The 20433-nt window shown below is 40.9% G+C and overlaps 1 protein-coding gene across 2 annotated transcripts in view; it reads right to left on the reverse strand.

Annotated features, from left to right (window-relative positions):
* Positions 1-20433, reverse strand: part of atrnl1b (attractin-like 1b) — a 76506-nt gene extending 56073 nt beyond the window's left edge. Inside the window, exons 1-17 of one of the 2 annotated variants that reach the window (XM_037754665.1) lie at positions 19352-20432; positions 13826-13909; positions 13418-13531; positions 11806-11934; positions 11122-11330; positions 10143-10317; positions 8482-8569; positions 7769-8030; positions 6468-6651; positions 6209-6363; positions 6013-6097; positions 5631-5845; positions 4458-4576; positions 4039-4171; positions 2792-2979; positions 1403-1456; positions 70-283 (exon numbers count right to left, since the gene is read on the reverse strand). In XM_037754665.1, the coding sequence (XP_037610593.1) occupies positions 70-283; positions 1403-1456; positions 2792-2979; positions 4039-4171; positions 4458-4576; positions 5631-5845; positions 6013-6097; positions 6209-6363; positions 6468-6651; positions 7769-8030; positions 8482-8569; positions 10143-10317; positions 11122-11330; positions 11806-11934; positions 13418-13531; positions 13826-13909; positions 19352-19620 (2677 nt within the window). In that variant the 5' untranslated portion in view covers positions 19621-20432. Of the gene's footprint in view, positions 1-69; positions 284-1402; positions 1457-2791; positions 2980-4038; positions 4172-4457; positions 4577-5630; positions 5846-6012; positions 6098-6208; positions 6364-6467; positions 6652-7768; positions 8031-8481; positions 8570-10142; positions 10318-11121; positions 11331-11805; positions 11935-13417; positions 13532-13825; positions 13910-19351 lie in introns of both variants that reach the window. The other variant, XM_037754666.1, reaches the window with a different exon arrangement.

A 20433-nucleotide genomic window follows, 5' to 3' on the forward strand; every position in this document is an offset into this window, starting at 1 on the left:
CAATTCTTATGTTATGTTACAACAGATATTCATGTTGTATGTGCATGCATGCATGGGAGCGTCTCTCACCGGTAGCTTTCTCGCAGATGAGGCCGTGGGCAGTGGCGGTGCATGGATTGGCCCTGAGGCCGGACACCTGAGGCTCCTCCAGGTAGGCACAGAAACCAGAGTCACTGGGCTCGCCGGGCAGCCAGCGCAGGCTGCTGTTGGTGAAAGGAGACATGTCCTCCCAACCCCAGTACGACACATTGATTTTCCTCAGGCCCACCCAGGGAGACAGACGCTGTGGAGACACCGCAAAAGGTTAAACACCCACACAGGTCTGACAAGTATTCAAATGTGAGATACAATATCACACCTCTGCCTCTCTTTCTGCTCCAACATGCTATTTTAAGAAATTAATGGCTACTGCATTTACACCTGGGAACTAAGAGTGCCATTAAAAAGTCTACTGAAAACAATTTCACAGATATGATTACTTATTTGCCTTCAGGATTCAACTGGTAATGTAATGGGGAAAATGATGGGAAATGGCGTGTCACGGTTCTGTTTGGAACAAACACACGAGTTTTCAACCAAAACAGACAGACAATAAATGATGTCTTCATGAATTCAGCAGGCATGACCAAACTAAAATCATCAGCACACTCCACAATTATCTGTCAGTGCACGGTGGATGTGTAGCTGTGGAGTAGATGAGAAGGTGAGTGTTTGCCCAAAAGTGCATTTCCATTAAAGATGAAGAGGCTTAAATTATGATGTTGTTAGGACAATTTATTTCTATGAACAAATCAGAATTTATGAGCTATATTTTATGAGTTGTTCCCGACTGTATTGATGGGCAGACTAGACATCTCAGGGTGTAGCATATCACAGTATGGGTCTAAAGAATTTGGAGCCGACTAGCCTCGAAAATTTTAACTTGAGGCTGGTCGAACGCCACAAACTGACACACAAATTTGGAATTTGCATCACCAATTTCTGTTAATGGTCGCAGGTTCAAACCGGTCTGTGTGGAGTTTACATGTCCACGTGTTAGCGTGGGTTTTCTCCGGGTTCTCTGGTTTCCACCCACAGTCCAAAGACATGCAAGTTAGGTTAATTGTTGACTCTAAATTGCCTGTAGGTGTGAATGCGAGTGTGAATGATTGTCTGTCTCTATGTGTCAGCCCTGTGATAGTCTGGCTACCTGTCCAGGTGTATCCTGCCTTTGCCCAATGTCAGCTGTTTAAATTGATCTAAAATAAAAACCATAATAGCTAATGCATTCATTCTTTTTGCAGCAGAAAGCTAAGGCTTCTGTCTTTTGCGTCATCACACTGAACACTCGTGATGACATCATTATGTTACGTTGTATGCGGTGCCAAACATGGTGATTGTGCAATGACGCCAGAGTATTTACCTTGTAATGGCTGCGAGAGATGTTGTTTGAGTGATTCTGCATCTTTAAATCGATCTAAAATTTAAAAAAAAATTTAAAAAACTAGAGCATTAATTCTTTTTGCAACAGAAAGCCAACGCTTCTGTCTTTCACATCATCACATTGCATGCTCATGATGACGTCATTACGTTACATGCCGAACATAACGTGGTGGAACCATCAACGCCTTTGCACTTTGCTCATAAGTAATGAGCATATGTCAAAAACAAAATATTTTGTTAAAGTTTCAACATTCAGAATTGTTTAGGAAAAATATGATTTGAAGACATCACAATAAACAAAAAAAATACCAATGTAGGTACCGGGGAAATATTTCTATTTCAGATGAAACTATGAAAACGGCTTTAAACTCTGCTCATAAAAAAGAGCATATCTCAAAAACTAAAAAAATGTACACAGTTCAAATAACTTATGGAGTGTTAAGAAATATTTTGTTCATGTTTCTACATTTAGAAATATTTTGGATCAATGTGTTGCATGTTTATTTAGTCAAATTGAATGAAAAAATGTGTATTGTTTAAATGTATGACACAATTTCAAACTTTTTATCAATTATTATGATTTAGTGACTCACATAACCTTTTAGTTTAGGTTGTACAGATTTTAGGGATATCAAGCATTTGAAGATACTCCAAGAAATGGCATCACAATAAGCAAAAATACAAATGTAGTGGACCATTTCTACTGCAGAGTTCAAAGAGTTAAGTATGGATTAGAAAACTGTTAATGTACTATAAAAAAAGCAAAGGAATATATAAGGAAGTTATACTCTGATCTAAGTGAAAAATACAAGCACACCGGACTCAGCAGGCTATGCCTTAGATAGGTGCTCAAGAGTGTTCCTACAGACAGTGAGTCATGTGGCCCTGGTTTGTTATATAAAGCAGAAAGAAGAAAACTGTGATGGTGTTACAAAATGATAAAACTATTCAAACAAGGCAAAACAAACCAGAGTGAAGTGTTGATTATCACAGTCTGATTCATCAGGTGCAGTGTCTCAGAAACTAAAGCCTAGCATTGTTGTCTACTTGTGACTGCGTCATAGTCAAAAAACAAACCATACAGTTTGTGGCACTGCCAAGTGGAAAACAATTTGAAGAAAAACGGGTGAAAGACACGAATTACACGAGCTAAAAGCAGGGCCGCAATCAGACAGAAAACCGAGCAGCGTACAAATACAAAACTGATCAGGAGAAAATCATCTCAGAATGCATAACTCAGAGTTACTGACGGGGGCTCACGAGCAGAGAATCACTTCCTGTTGTAAGTTGTAAGCTGCATAACAAACATCCGGCTTCTGAGGACACATGAAGATATCTCTGACTGAATTTACTGCAAATGTATGTTTACCTTGTCTTGTTGCTGGAGCTTCTTCAGCTCCTCAAGCACAAAGTCCACTTGTTTGGAGGTGGTGAGCGAGGCGATGTTTCCGTTGAGGTTCTTGCAGTAGTGTTGGGCGTTGTCATAACTCTCGCGGCTGGAGTTGATCCTCAGGCAGGCCTCCCCCACCTGGCTCCATCCCTCACTGCACTGCTGGGCTGGAAAAAAAGAAAGAGGATGATGAGAAAGATGTACGAGCCACGGGCAAAGACATGTTTGATGTTAGTAGAAATATAGGTCTACTCTCCTCTAACTTTTTCATGTGAAACTACTTTGACAAAACTAGAGAACAGTTATAAACGCAGATTGCAGGAAGTTCTTCTTTCAAACCTCAGGGGACTAAAGACAGTACTCCAAGTGTGTGTGTGTGTGTGTGTGTGTGTGTGTGTGTGTGTGTGTGTGTGTGTGTGTGTGTGTGTGTGTGTGTTTGTGTGTGTGTGTCAGAGATTTAGCAGGAGTGTAATCTGCACTTATTTGCCTTAGAGAGATGGAGTGATTTTTGGATGCCAATTGCTTGTTAATTACTGCTTCTCATAAAAATATGGTGATGCTCATTTAGATGTATGTGTGCAAGTGCACAAGGACGACCGCATGAAACCACTTTGAGTGTGTGCGAATCGTGCCGAGACTCCCTTCCAGGCATCCGAAATACACACACACACACACATATATGATTTGCAGCTCCCACTGCTGCAACAAGCCCTTAGGTGACAAGGCTTCACAAACTGAAAATTATGGATAAAGTGACAGCAACAATTCTTCAGATTCAGCCGGAGTCAACATTTGGGAGGGGGGAGTGGAGGGTGAGAGGTAAACTAAATAAACTGCCAGACCTGATAAACAACGTCAGGATGACATCTTGAAAGTACATCTCTGCAAATACCAGATTCTGTGTTTACAATACGACGTACAAATAGGAAACTTTAATGAATATCTGCTTAAACATTCCCTTCAGCTCTGAATGTCAGTGGAGTCATTCATTACGGGGAACACAACATCATCTCACGACATGAGTGTTTTATGAAGTGTTAGATTTCATAGATGAGATCAAGGAGAGGGTTCGTGTATGATTGTAAGTGCTACACTTACAGCAATAAATAAATAACTTCTCATGCATGTGTGAGAGCTGAATCCAAAGCCTTCAATAAGATGGTATGTGTTTGTTTGTTTGTGTATATGGAAATGTGATTGGGGGGGGGGTCCGACGTCGATCTTACCAGGCACAGCGTGGCACACGGACTGATTCTGGTCCCACTGACAGTTGAGATTCAGCGAGCAGCTCTTGCAGTTGGCGAGCTTGCTGCACACCTGCTCGTTACGCACCGGACACTCAGTGAAGTTCTTCACGTTCTACAGAAAAAGAGAGAATAGAAATAAGACAGGAGGACGGTTAACAGAAGATTTGAATTTAAGATGGATCAGGAACTGTTGAGTAAATATAGTCCTGTTTGTGCTGTGATGAATGTGCATCATATGGACAGTAGGAGGACAGTATGTACTCTTCCTAAACACCATAATCACCAAGCAAAATCTGAATTATCGCTTGATTTCAACAGTGATGCCCCCAATAGTTTCTGTGTGAGTGAGTGTTTCAGAAGACCAGAAGAGCTCTGGCGCTCCCTGTTGGACGACTCACAGAGGTGCAGTTGCTGGAGGCAGAGATGCACTTCTTGTCATCACACCACTGGCACCCGTTGGTGTTGGCTGTACAGCTGGCGCAGTCTGAGAACCGGTAGCACCGCTCGTCCACCGTGACTAAAAAAGATATAGGGAGAGGGACAACAGAGTGCAGTAATGAGTGAGTGTGTGCGTGTGTGTGTATATGGTCCAAACCAAAGGCTATAATAGTTTTGAATTTTAAATTTGTTTTCATTTTCTTTTAGTTTTGACTTTTCCATTACATTTGAATTTAGCTTAAGTTCGGTTTCAGAGTGCATTTGCTAGTTTTTGTTTAATTTCAGTTTTTCAGAAAGGTTTAGTTTTATTTTTTCTATATTTAATTTTACAGTAGCTTAAGTTTGTTTTGTTAGGGCCAACTATAATGTCTCAGAAATATGTAGCTATATAAATACAAAATACATGGTTATAGAACTGTGTAGGAATGGCCATCATGTTTAATCTTCGCACTACTTTATTGAAGCAATTTCAGCATAGCGTCATATCCTGGAATGTCAAGTGTGTTCAATTTCTGTGGTTCAATGTCACGAGAGTTGATGGAAAGTTGTGCTGTCTCCTTTTTTCGGCAGTGATATATTAGAGCTAAAAAAAACAAACACTGAAATTAATTTACGTTCATTTTTATTAGTTTTTACCCAGGCGATATCATTTCAGTTTAGTTTTTCTTAAAGGATATAGTTTTTATTTAGTTTTAGTTTACTAAAAATATTTTTCAGTGCTTATTTTTGTTTTAGTTTCCCTTTTAGTTTACTACAATAACCCTGGTCCAAACTCATACATTTTCTAGAATACATGAAGTATTTATTTTTAATTAGATAGAAATAGATCCTGAGGAATAGGGAATAAAATGCTGCATGTACAGTAACTAGTTGACAATTTAAGAGGAGAAGCATCCTGTTGAAGTAATGGAAAGTTTAGTCTATTATTTTGACTAGTCAAAGATAAAACCACAATAGCAGTAATTTAGAATAACTGAGAGCCTAAATTATTGTGTTGTTACTCTGGAGGAAAAGTGTGTAGCAGATAAATATTAATTCTGTAAAAAAAAAAAAAAAGAAAGAAAAGAAAAGTGGAAAACAGGAATCAACCAGAAATGAAAGTTTTGATAAACATGGATGTCTGTCTCTCTCACCTGGTTTAGGGGGGCAGAATGAGGCAGGAATGAGGCTCCCATTAGCCATACTGGGTTCCCAGGGGAGACAGCGGCCTCTGCTCCAGATGCAGCGGATCCCTGGCCCGGCCTTCACACACCCTTCCTCTGCCAAGAAGGCCTGGCAGCTGGGGGGTCGGTAAACAAGCACGTCGTTGAGCAGCACGCCGGAGAAGCCCCCGAACACATACATGGACCTAGCAACGAAACATGAGAGCAGAATGTAAACAAGAAGCAGCAAAATAAAGATAAACTTGATTCTATTATGGTCATTTCTAACTTAGGGGAGAAATCACTCAAAGTGCAACATGAAGCATCGGTCCAGTGTGTTTTAGTCTGTTCAGATTCCATTAGAGAGTCTCACCCATTGCTGACCACAGCAGAGTGACCAAAGCGGTTGACATCCCTGTGCAGGTCTGGTTTAGGCAGGAGCCTCCACTCATCACACGCTGAGGAAAACATGAGCGACAAGAGACAAACATTATTCAAGTTGCTACTAAAACCGCTGGAGAGGCCTCCATCTAAACTGTGGCATGGTGTCGAGAATAATATCGTCCTACCGATGTCGTAGGCAAGGAAGTCAGCGGAGAAACACTTGGCCCCGTTGCTGAGCGACGTGTCGTTGTGTGTGTTGCCGCCAAAGATGAGCAGGGTGCCGCTGAGGAGCACGGCCGAGTGCAAGTACCGCGGAAAACTGCTCTCTCTCAGAATGAACCTGGAATATATATGCATGACAGGTGTGTCAAGGGCAAGTGTAACATGTTATAAACAGTGTCAAATACCCAGACATGAATGCATAATGAATATGTGTTGATTTACCATGTCCGGGTGTTAACGTCGTAGCGGTAGAGGTCATCAACAAGGCCGTATTTGTTGGCAGGCAGCGCCTTATAGCCTCCGTGAACGTACACGCTGCCACTGGCGCTGTCATACGTGCTGCTGTGGCCGTAGCCTCCCTGTGGAACTGCACCTTTGGTTTCAGGCACCAGCCACGTGTTGGACCCTGACAAGGACACATATACAGGAAGCTTTTAATACAGAAGAGAAAAAATGATGGGAATCAGATCGTATTTTCCACATTAAATCATTTGGAGACAGCTGGGTGCTTCACCGTTAAAATCTTGATATTCTTTGGCAAAAAAACAGACTGCCATTAAAGGGATAGTTTGGATGTTTTGAAGTGGGGTTGTATGAGGTTCTTATCCATAGTCAGTGTATTACCTACAGCAGATGACAGTCAGTACACCCCCAGTTTGGAGAAGCAGACGAGAATTACCGCACAGACGTAAAGTAATGTACTGCTGTGGATGGGGACAGCAGCAAAATGTATTTTAGCCACTTAAAAGAAAGGCCCACCCAAAATAAAAAAGAATATCCGTTTAAGTGTACGTCACATTTAGAATATTTTCACAGCTTTACCTTGTCGTCAGTCAGCCCTTTCCAACAAGGGAACTGAAGCCGTTATCTATGCTCTCGCCAAAGCCACCAGACTCCATTGAAAAAAACAGTAATTTTACCTTGCAGAACATGGGTTTTTTTGTGTGACTTTGGTGAATCCAAACTAACCATAGTCACACAATAACACAAACAAACTAACTGATCGAGGCAGCATAGACCAGTAACTCCCGTGTTTTGCAAGATAAAATTACTGTTTTTTTTTCCAATGGAGTCTGGTTGCTTTGGTGAAAGCATAGATAACAGCTTCAGTTCCCCATCAGAAACACAGACTGTATAGCTGTCTCACGACAAGGTAAACCGGCAAAAATATTGTAAATATAGCGTACACTTAAACTGATATCGATTTTTTAAGGTGAGCCTTCCTTTAGGTGGATAAAATTCCACAGCAGTACATTGCTTTGGTTCTCCTATCAGCTTCTCCAAGCTGGGGCATGCCGACCTTCATCTACTGTAGGTAATACACTGACTATGGATAAGTACCTCATACAACCCCACCTCAAAACACCCAAACTATCCCTTTAATGGTTAGCATCGGTTTGTTGTGTGCACTTAATATGATTCTATAGGTTTTGATATTCAAAGATGTCATGCGACGGGAGGGATATAAAATACAGAGAGCAGATAGAGTGAGAAACAAACAGTCTCTTAAAGCTGTGACTCACTCAGGTTGTACTCCTGAACGTTGCTGATGTAGCTGTAGATGGGGGAGTAGCCAAAGATGACCAGCATGATGGCCTCGCCCTCGTCTAGCGGGACGCAGTGGGCCGAGTGACCCTCCACAGCGTAAATCTGAGCCTGAGCCGGAGGTCCGACCACGGGGTTTCTCCGCTGCCACGTCCGACCGGGTACGTTGAACACCCACAGCTCGTCTGTCACGTTCGCCCAGCCCGCCTCCAGCTTCCCACCAAACATGTAGATGTCATCCTGAAAAGAAGAGTGTTTAAACGAGCGTGCAGAGAAGCTGATGCATGCTGTAATAAAAGTGAAATGAAAGGATAAAGTGTGTCAAAACATAATGATATAAAATGACAACTTTTCAAACAAGCCTGTTTAGTTGAAATCCCTTCATCTACTTGCTGTTCAGTTTATAGTCATAAAGTTTGCTCATTCTTAAAAGAGGAATATTGATCTTTTTTCCTAGTAATCATGAATATGAGAAAGAAAACATGTCTCTAAGCTTTGTGTTTGACATGTTAATACTAAAATTGAGCAATTTCCTTTTCAAAGCGGCTGGTGTGGTTTCCTTTTTCTGTGAGCAAACTTGTATTGCTCTTTCACCATCTAATTCTCCCTCCCTGCTGCTAAAATTAAGGGTCTTCTAAATCCCATCTGTACCCAGAGAGGTTGAGGCATATCTGCTGCTGTGTGTGTTTACCTGGTAGGCAGCGAGTGAGTGGCCATATCTTGGCACAGGGCCACTATTGATGGGAACTGTGTTCCAGATGCCGCTCTCCAGGTTGTAGCTGCAGAGCAAAGCAACACAGCATTACACTTTAATGCATGAACATGAAACATATTTATTACCTGCATACTAAAAACACCACACACATTTAGTTCCCTCCGTGACTTTTCATAAATCTATTTTTACCTCATGATCAGCTGATTTAATCACACCAATTCAACTGTTATCAGGCCATTAAATAGGCGTTTTTTCGGTCGCTATAAGCACCATAGATGTTGGTCAGGAGGGGGCTTTTTTAATGATTTAGCCACTATAATAAAGGCTTTTTAAAATATTTCTTTCCTTGTTTGTCACTTCTTTTAATATTTTGTAGTACCTGGATTGCCTTCCTGTCTATCCTGTTTTTTCCCCGTTTTCCAAGAGCTCCCGACACGTTTTTGCCTTACGGCTGAGTACACAGAGCAACCAGTTATGTCTCTTTCCAAACAAAAAGGCTTCTTTAGGTTTAGGCAACAAAACTACAACTTTTTAGGTTTAGGCAACAAAACAACTTCTTTAGGTTTATACAACTTAACTACTACTTCTTTAGGTGTTTCGGCTTAAACTGACTACTTTTCAAAAGTGAAAGTGAAACCTCCCATATGGAGTTTCACACCGTCTCTATAGTACAGCGTCTGTCTTCCACTTCTGCTCCTGTCATAATTGCTATGGTCGCTAGAGGTAGCTGTTGTGTTCTTTTATACCTTTTTTCGGTCATCCACCTTGTGAATAGATGATAAAACCTAATATTGGGTGTAGTAGGCCCCTATTGACCCACATCTATGGTGCTTATAGCGACTGATAATGGCTATTTAATGGCCTGATAACTGTCTAATCGGCTGAAAGGTAGCAGTTTCCTTCATGTCAAAGGTACCGCTTTCAGTCACAAAAAGTACTTTTGTTTAGCTGGAGGTTTTGCAAAAGGATTCATGTTCGTAGGCATTCACAATATAACAGGACACCTGGTCATGTCATCACACATTGGTCATTTATTAAAAATACTTTTGGAGCCCAGGATCCATTTGTCTCGGGAATCACAGCACCTGATGATGAACAAACAGATGGAGCAGATGGAGGGAGCCTGTCCAGGCGATGAAGACAACTGAGTTAACTGTGAGCAGGACATGACTCAGCACAGAAGTCAGTTCTGCATTTTATCTTCCAGTTCACTAAATACTAAATTCTCAATTTAGCTAAGTGAATCCACCACCATACCATTCCTTACACATTCACAAAGCACACCATTTAAACCTTAACTCCCACACTTGCCTGTTTTGACAAAGCGAATCAAGTAGCCCCTGACACTGGGTTGGGTTTTCTCAAGCAGGGACATGCATGACAAATCTGATTCTGAGAAGCCACCAGCTTTTCTGCACTTCCTCTTTAGTTCTTCCTTAAATTAGCATTCAAAGTAAGGTCATGGTCAGATCATAATCTGATACTGGGGATAAATTGGTGATCTCCATTGTACGGTAGACTGGACAAACTAACAAAATACCTCTTATTGTTGAATTTTTCCATTCAGAAACACACAAACTGACATTTTGCTTGTGGAAAAATCAATACTTCGAGACACGTTAAATGCTGTGACTTACTTGAGAATCATCTGGAAGGAGCTGTAGTTGAAGGTGTATCCGCCCACCACCCACATGACCTTTTCTTGCACCACGGCCTTCTGGGAAGCTCTGGCGAGTGATGTGCCAAAGGGCTTGACGCTCGGTAGGACCCAGAAGGACTCGGTTGAAGGTACAGTAAGGGAGCAGTCTGGGCCTACAAGACAGATGTTGAAAATAAACAACAATGTAAACTCCAAAATTAAATCCTCTTCATAGCTGCACTATTTTAAGACAAAGAACTGCATCTATCTGATGCTGAAGCTCTTTTAGGGATGGATTTTTTTCAGCAGCATTTGACACATATTTTCATTCCTACGCAAAGAAAACATGTCGCTCCCAAACCCAAAACAAAAGCACGACCGCTCCTTAACCGAACATGACAGTCAGGGAGGTGTGAATATGTTAAACTGTGTGTGAATGAAGGCCGTGCTGAAAAAAGCGCGTGCCTCTCCTAATGATTCTGTCAAGTTTCATCACGTGAAAGCATTTGCTTCCCTCTCCAGCTGGAGGCACATAATAACGCTCCGTCACAGGGCTTATCTGCGTGTTACCGATCAGCATCATGACACAAAACAACACAGCTGTTCACACTTGTCTGCTAACACCGTCTCCATTACATCTTCCGACATAATCGCCGCAGCAGACAAGGGAGGAGCGACAGCATTTTTACAATTGCAGAAGTATGTTGCATATGATTCATCACTGTTTTGAATGTGGTGAAATTATAGTCCCAAAATACTTCACTATGTCTTTATTTTTAGGTGTTTTACAGGTGCTAGGACTTTTCAAATCTTTTGTTGTGGTCTCTACAAAACCATCTGTCAAATAGATCCCAGTTTTGTTGACAGTGAAAAGGAAAAACATGTAATGCTAGAGCAATGAAGCTCTACTTCAGCCATTTGTTTGGATCTGAAAGTGTGCAGACATCTGTTGGGTTTGGACGGAGCTTACTGCTTACCTTGCCAGCTATCATTGCAGACACACAGCTTCTCCCCGGTGAGGTCGCAGTAGCCGTGGTCGGGGCTGCCGCAGTTGTTCCTGCAGTAAGGGATGTCGCAGGCCTCGCCTTTCCAATACTTGTCACATTCACAGTACACTCTGCTGGCGGCCGAGTTACCGGGGGTGCACTTCCCATGGCCGGAGCAGTTATTGGGACAAGAGTTGATCCTGGACAGAGGGATGTTTTTATTTAGCCAACACTGCATGCGCTATTTAGGCCACTCACAGACATTTACATGGAGACTGAGGAAGATTAATGATCATTTTGTGTTTGGAAAAGGTGCGGCGGATAAAAAGATTGGTAATAAATGAAAAGCTATGGAGCAGGTCATTAACAGTGATTGTTGCTGTAGGTTTTAGGCCAGCAGAAAATCAGCCTTTTTTGTTGCTGAAATGTGGGATGCAGAAAACATCCATCAACAGCTCGGAGAAATAAATGGACCTGGAAAACAGTCCGCTGTAGTTTACAATAAATTGGACACATCAGTGAAAAACCTGAAAAATGTCTTTAACACAGGTGATGGAGATGGAATTGGTTCCTGCTGAGGAATCCAACTCTAAAAATCTGAACAATATAAGGTTTTATTTTGTGTTATGTTTTGTTCTTGTGGTTTAAGTTCAGATGTCCTGCCTGGATACTTACGAGTAAAATATTTCAAATCCCGTCAGGTTATAGGCAGCATCGCTGAAAAAGTGTAGTAGTGCGTAGCCTGAAGTCGTCTCGACCTCAGGAACCGTCTCATTTCCTCGTATCTCTGGCACGATGAGACCGCTGAGCAGAAATGCAGAAAATTCATTTGCATCACTTTCTCACCGCAAGTTACAGTAACAAACACATAACTCTCTGTTAAATCAGAATGACCAGATACATGCGGCATTAAGTGAAGAGTAAATGAAACAGCCACAAAATCCTGTCAAGCCCATGTCTTTAAAAACACCCATCCAACATCCATTACAAATTGTTTTTGCTGTTTTATAATCAATACATATGTATTTCTTTTTTTTTAAAATGGAAATGCCCACTCAGCTGCAAAAAGCAGCGACGTAGGTTTCCAAAGTAAGTTACTCAATAAGGTTATGAATAATGTGAACACTAGCACAAGCTGAGTCAAAGTTAGCTGTGCCAAGTTTGGAAATAACTTAACGGGTTAGTTCGGATTTTTTGAAGAGAGGTAGTATGTATACTCCCGTGTTCTACGAGGTCAAATTACTGCTTTTGTGAATGTAGTCTGGTGGCTTTGAAGAGAGTGATAAAACAGGCATAAAACATATTTGAGCCAAATGCACGCTATATTTAGACTATTTTATCTTGCCATCAGACATCCCTTTCCTACGGAGAACTGAAGCTGTTATATCACGGTCTTCAAAGCCAACAGACCAGACTCTATTCACAAAAAGAAAGTATTTTTTCCTCGTAGAAGTTGCTGAAGTTGCACCCGCTGCATCAATCGGTTAGTTTGTTTGTGTTATTGTGTGACTTTCGGATTTGTGGAAAACGTGGCATTCACAACAGCACATTGTTTAACTTCCATGCCGGTACTCTTATCTGCTTCTCCAAACTGGGAGCGTGCTGACCACCATCTAAGTTAAGCTGTCTTCACATGATAACAAACTTGCTCTTCACTCACCGCGGGGTAGGGAGGAGAGACTTGCAGAGGCAGCAGGTCAAATATATCCCCAAAAAGAGCACAGCGAACGCCATTCACTGTTATAGGTTCTAGGCAACAACAACAACAGTTGCAGCTGTTCTCATTGGTTGCACTTTTGAAAGGTCAGCGGCAACCGAGGTCTAAGTTGAAGATCGCTCTGTGGTGATTTCGAGCAGTGCGCCACACCAAGGGTAGCGCTACGGCTTTGTCGGGCGGCACCACTCTCCCCATAGGAAAACAATGGCACAGCCAGCGCAGAGCGATTTTCGCGCTGATCATGTGTAGACAACTTTACTTTATTTAACATTAATACACTGACTTTATGTATATACTGTATGCTGTATATGTAGCAGCGTCATCATGCAGAAACCTACGTCAGGTCACATGGACATTTTTTTACAGAGGGGCTTGGGAAAATAGCATTTTGATGCTAAAACATACACAAATTTTGACCAAAATTTGAATGTTCAGATTTGAATATATAAGGAACACCACTGGGAAGCTACAAAATGATATAAAAACCTAAAAAACAACAACAAATAAATCAAAATAAACCCAAAATAATTTAACCTTATGAATCCACTCTGTCTCTTTGGAGTTTCTCACCTGAAAACAGCAACCAGCGGGGCATATATCGAGTCTCCATCGTAGACGTACATATGGTCCCAACTACATTCTGTGGCAAAGTGGTTGAATCTTAACCGAAGAACCGCATTTGGACTGCAGAAAAAAAAAAAAATTAAATAATGGTTTAGGTTTCATAGATGAACATTTGAACAACATACACATTAAATCAACTAATCTATTAGTTGTCAAAATCGTATGAGAGTTAGTCGACCAAGAATTTCTTTGGTCGAGGACAGCCTCAATAATAACACTGGGGGATTACAAAAACACACTTCCTTCAACAGAGATGCTGATCGGCGTGTTAATTGCATTAATCCGTTTACACTATATAATCAAAATGTGTCTGTGCATCTTCAGTAGAACATACCAATTTATAAAAGTACTTACTAGCCCTCGATGAGCCAGGTGCACTTTGTTTTGTACATGTAGTTGATTGGACCGTCGGTGAGGTATCCTGAGGGCTCCGTCAACCTGAAACATCACAGAAGTCAGCACAGTTAGCACAGTAATAATATGTTGCCTCACGTAGAATATGTAAAGTCAAATGACAGAAATGTATTTTAAATCTAAACAAACAGTTCTTGAAATGACCGTTCATAGATTGGTATGTATGTATACATGTAAGATTAACAATTAATGGACTAAACACCAACTGTATTTTCTTGATGTTGATGCCAACTAGGGCCACAACTATCTATCATTTTCATTGTCAATAAATCTGTTGATTATTTTCTCAATTAATCGATCAGTTGTTTAGTCTATAAAATGTCAGAAAATGGTGAAAAATGACGATTAGTGTTTCCCAAAGCCCAAGATGACTTTCTCAAATGTCTTGTTTTGTCCACAACTCAAAGATATTCAGTTTACTGTCATAGAGGAGAAAAGAAACCATAAAATATTCAAATTTAAGAAGCTGGAATCAGAGAATTTTGACTGTATTTTCTTTAAAAAAATTACTCAAACCGATTAATCGATTATCAAAATAGTGGGCGATTAATTGAATAGTTGACAACTAATCGCGTTGCAGCTCTAACGTGATCAACTCAAGGTACATTTTTTCATAAGATGGGCGATGCAGCTAGGAAAGTAGCAGTCCAAGTTAAAGCCATAAAAGTAGAAGAAACAAGAGCATCTTTGACCACAAGTGATCATCTAATTTGTTGCGTTGCCTAAAAAGACAGAGGACCTTCTCTGAGACGTCAAATACATACATAAAAAGTAAATGTCTGTATGTTGTTGTTTGGAATCTATTCTTTCAGAAACAGCATTTCATAAACATAGCTTTTTAAAAGTAAAATAATGTCAGAAAAATAGGGAGTACGTAGATTAACCTAAGTCTGTCACTTATTAAAACCATCCCTCCTCAGCTTTAGACATAATCTTTCAACTTTGTCCTGCATTTCTTCCTGGTATTTATGTCCCTGAAGCAGCCCTACAGCAGCATGACACCCACGATTGTCTAGGTCCATTTTGTTCAGAACCAGCAGCAGCGCTATTACTTGAAACAGACATCATGATATAATGAACCGCGTTGTGTGTTGTATAATTTGATGTTGTCAAACATTGTTATGTCCTCAGTTTCTAATTTTTGAGTTTGCAAGCAAACAATCTGATTAATAAAGTATTTTAGAGAGTATAAAAGTTAACAAATGACAACTGCATTTCCTCGTGATACACCCAGCTCTTTAGGCAAGGCAGCTCTCTTCTATAAAAGTGAGCTCATATGTCCAACTACAGTGTCACACGCTGCATTCAATTCCCTAGATTCAGGATAAGAAGTCCACCAAAAGATCCCATCATCTGTCTCCTAAAAAGGTCCCTCTGCTCCTCTCTGTCCTCGCCTCAAGTCTCACACTGGAAACTCTTTTCAACAATGTATTCTTCACATGAACGACCACAGTAGTGTGTCACAATGATAGATGACTTATCAATGGATATTCATCACTGTCCCATATCACAAGAAATTAGAGTTGTATGTATCCCACCCACAAAAACTGTGCTCAGAATGAATAGAAAATGATGAGGAGACGGATCACGTAAAACTGTTTTCTCGACACCGTGATGCATTTTCCGCTTTGCAACAGATTGGACTTTGATGGAAACTCATTTGAATGTCAAAGTGGAGACAAAATACTTGATACATGAATCCACAAAAATGAGCATCTGTCAGTTGATAACGTTCAGGCCTCAACTTCACAGAAAGATTGAGAGCGCTGGTTCTTATTTTTGACTTTGAAAGCTTCACAAATACATACTGGGCTCTCGTGGGTGGTCTGACTAACACAGGAACTGAAGTGAATTCCCTTTTATGTCCATGACAGTTGTTTTAGATGCATGACATGATCATCACATTACTTTCGATTCAGAGGCTTTGACAGTGTAATGGCCTTTAGATGCAATGGCATGCATAGGATATGATCTTGACACGTACCTTAAAACATTGTTTTGTTTACTACTCACATCACGAAAGCATAATAGATGTGTTTGAGATGTATCTATAAATTGATAGCCTTTATGAAACGTCTATTGATCGAGGTAAACACTTAATGATATAAACACCCAGCAACGACTTAGGGCGGTGTAGACATCCAAAAGTGTTGAATTTTTCATGCCGCACTCTAGACTTCCCAGGGAAATACTATCCTGTCTAAGAGTCTGTCCCTAAACACTTCAAGACTCTGTGTTCCCGCCGTCCTCGCCACAGTGATGTCTGGTCCTTCTCCATTTAAAAATCAGACATTATAACGCATCATAAACGAGAAATGTATCCGTGATGCCGATTTAAACTTCTCCGTTCCACTGACTACAGAGAAGCTAACAGTGAGATTCTCACATTTCAGCGGTTTGTCTCTAGGTGATGGCGAGGTTATTCCCTGACAACATGCCTGATGACAACCCTTACAAAACCTCAGACACACCAAGAGCAACGGTAATTACTGTGATCAAAGCACTTCTGTACCACAGAGTGCACCTCAGGTGTATTGAAAAGCCATTAGATGCCCCTGTAAAGAGTCAGACAAGATCATTATTATATAGCAGTTTGACAGCAGTTTATTCTTTGGCCATTATTTCCCTGCCCTTTCCAAACTACTACCTATGTACACACAATCCTTAACTCATTGCATCTATTGGGGGATTGACATGGCGTTTACCCGTGCAGATCAACACCCATAGTCTTCCAATTTAGGAACAATAGACAGCATGGCCATATAGGCTGCAGGGCAAAATCAATTAGTTGCAGATGTTTCCTCAAAGCGACTGTAGGTTCCTTTCTCTGGCAAAACCTAAAGACATTTATTTCTTTAAGGATTTGATTGGATTGTGCAAGACAATTCCTTTACTCATCAACATCAAACATGTGGGTAATACCTGCCTATATCTCCAATGAATGCAGATAAATCACAAACATATAGGCAAAGTGAGGATTTTTTACCAAACGATTAGTTAAATAATCAATTAGTCAATCCACCAAAATCTAATCTGCAACTTTTTTGGACTATATATATATATATATATATATATATATTGCGACGATATTGAACAGTTGACCATTGGTGCTTTTACAAAATATTTACACAATGAGATATTTGATAAATAATCATCAGTAATGTAGATATAATGACTAAGTGGGTAAAGGCAAATACTGGAACAGCTAGAGGAGTCTGGTAAAATCAGAAAGTTACATCAATTTACTGTATGCAGCCTTTAAAACCAGGAAAACCCCTATTAGTAGGGGTGTAAGAAAATATCAATACACATGAGTATCGCGATATTATATTGTGTGATACTGTATCATTTCTCCAAAGCACTGTACTGATATTTTTATTAACCTCTTAAAAATCCAACGGCCTGCCATCGGGTCTGACCGCTTTTCCATTTTTCGGAGCCTGTAGCGGGCTCAGTTTTAAAGTTAGTGAAGTTTCTGGCATCATATGAAACTAGAAAACCTAAGGAATCCATTGGATCGCAATATATCGCCTTGTTAACATTGAACCATTACCCCAGTATCACAATACGTATCGTATCGCCAGATTCTTGCAAATACACAGCCCTACCTATTAGTCACATATTACAAATCTGTGGAAATAAGCCTTGTATCTTCTGAGTGCCACACTGATGTTCTAGCTCATTCAAAAATATAGTTAAGTTTTGAGCTACAGTCGGCTTTATTACTGGCCATAAATCAAAGTGTTTAAAGCTGAAGTAGGCGAGATTGGAGCAAATATGATAAAAAAAAGACTAAAAAACAGTTATTTTTATAAAACGGTCGCTATATCGTGACAGTAGTACATGAAACAGGTAACCTGAAAAAAATCATGTTCCTCTGTGTCCTCCGGTGCTCCTTACGACATCTGGAAGATTTCACATACCGGAGGAAAACAAGCAGTAAGAGCTGATCTGAGGTCTGCTGTCCAGCTGGCTGTCAATCACTCGCGAAATCCGACCAAACGGTCAAAATAGGCCGCGCCGATCAAACATGAATCAATATTCTAATACGTTAATGCTTATTTCTCGCCTCAAATGTTTTCAGAATCATCTTGGTAGTGTACGGTTTAGCTGTAAAATGAGAAAGTTTGTGACGCCGCCGCCGCCATTGGGAAATCTCGTGAAGGAACGCCAAGTTCTGGTCACATGACCGTAGCACGCAGCCAATAGGAACGCTCTCTCAATGAAATGACCCGTGATTGGTCAAAGTCTCCCGTCAGATTTTTTTAAAGCCTGAAAACAGAGCTGAGAAGATGCAGAAGTCTAGTTTTCTCTCAGAACACTTGAATTACAATATGCTGAAAGGTTATTATGGAATTATGGAACAGACCCAACTCACATCTTACACCAGGAGTACCAACTTTTACCTTCCGGCAGGAGATATAGAGTCCCACGGTGCAGATTGAACCGTTACAAACATTCATTCTTACCGATGTCTATTAAACTTCTCAACAACTCGTAACATAAAGCTTTCATAAGGACAGTGCAATATGTTAAATTGGGACAGTGCAATATGTTGCATCTGTGTAATATTGGGCAAGACTGTAGACAATGCAGTGCACTACCTGGGTGCAATACCTGCCATGGTGTGTGCGATAGTATATGCCATTATGTACGTGGACTGTGTATGTGTTGAAACATCTGTTTCTGTGGGACTGTTTCCCTGTCTTGTGTGGAATCGTTTATTATTGTTGTTGATGCTGTTTTAATTTAGTGTTTGTAGCTGCAGTTGGACGGAGTTTGTCCCCACGGGGACAATAAAAGTATATCTTATCTTATCTTTTGCCCAATGATGCCAAAAATATACTGCCTACTAGGGATGTGACAAGAGAACCGAAAAGAGAACCAAAATTCTAAAAATGTGACAGTACTCGTTTTCTTCAGTACCAAAGGTACCGAACGATGCCTGTAATGGTAATTTGGTACCGGAGCGGAGGTACTGGAGATGCGATTCTTCCGGATCTAATGGGGGCAATATACGCTTACAAGTGTTCTCATCTGCCGTGAAATGAAGGAAGAAGAACGCCGTTACAGTACGGAAAATGCCAATGTTCTGTTTTGCAATGTTAATAGACCTTCACTGGTATTGGTATCGACTACTAGATTTCTGGTACCATGACATCCCTACTGCCTACTGCCACTTTAAAGGGGTTTTGTCTTTGCAATGTGAGACAGTTTTTTTCATTTCAACTCCCCAAAACCCTGGGTGCACACAGCAGGTCTGTTTGCTGAGTGCCAATGATCTCTATTATTGACACTGTGTTGTTTGATGGAAAACAACCACTACTGGATTATATCATTTCCTGGCCTACTTTTGAATGACTCAGACCCATTTCCAAATCATGTGAATTACGAAAAAAGTGCTCTGATGTTTGGTCACACACACACACAGATATAATCAGATTTTAGCATTATAATTCCACTTACTTGAACCTCCCGTGGCAGTGCTGGCACTGGTCTCCAGCCCATCCTCGGTCACAGATGCAGGATCCGTTGATACATTTCCCAGAGAGGCAATTCTTGTCACACGGTTTAGCCGGGGAGGCGTGGGTGAAGAGTACAAAATAAAACAAAACATACACCACCACCAAATATCTGTTGATGCCCCCCCTCAGATCTCTGTGGGAGACTACTTGTTTGGGTCCAAAAAGAAAAAAGAGTTCAGCCTTACATCTCCCCCCAGGACCAGGATCCATGTTTTTTTTGTTTTTTTTTGTGCCAGATCGAAGCACAAGCCGAGTAAAAGACCTTTAAAGGCCTTTAAGGGGTCTGCTTTAACGGAGAAGAGTGTTATGCATACTCACATTAGCTTAACAAAATGTACAGTTAGCTGAGTGTTTTTAAAAAGGTTTTACGCATAGACTTGGAGGAGTGGGAGGAATTCCCTTTCACCCTAACCTCTTGTTGGGAAGAAAATCACCCATAAAAAAAAGCTATTTAAACAGCTAACTCGTTGAATACTAACCAATACATCATTTGTTAGCATATGTAGCTTATTTGGCCTCTGATAGGTACCGTTACTGCATTGATTCAAGACCCCTCTCTCTTCTTCCAGCTGCCTGCATTTCAGCAGCCATTTTTAACGCGTAAACAATCCCTCCGAATGATACAACAGAGGATGGAACGTTGTTGCAACATTGTTTCCACAAACCGCTACAATAATTCTGCCGGATGTTGTCCACAGAAGAACAAAGAGGGTCGTGGTGTTTGTAGCCTCTGGACTGCCGCAGTCAACATGGATGTGATGTGATGTTGGGGGAACTGGAAGAGCTATTCTCGCCGACTAGGGGGGGCATTATTGAGCTCCTACTTTGAGCTGTTTGTTTGGCCCCTTCTCGGTGTATTCCCACGACAATTTTAAGCTCCTTTAAAACGTCGTTGACAGCAGAGTGTGGTTGGTGTCTTCTTGTATTCCAGTTGGGAAGAAAAAAAGCCCAGTTGTTGCTGTGAAAACATGAGAAGAAACTGAGCAGCAGCAGCAGCAGCGATGGGTTTGCTAGCGCAGCAGC

The sequence above is a fragment of the Sebastes umbrosus genome, chromosome 20 (genome assembly GCF_015220745.1).
Source record: "Sebastes umbrosus isolate fSebUmb1 chromosome 20, fSebUmb1.pri, whole genome shotgun sequence".
In the NCBI taxonomy this organism is placed as follows: Eukaryota; Metazoa; Chordata; class Actinopteri; order Perciformes; family Sebastidae; genus Sebastes; species Sebastes umbrosus.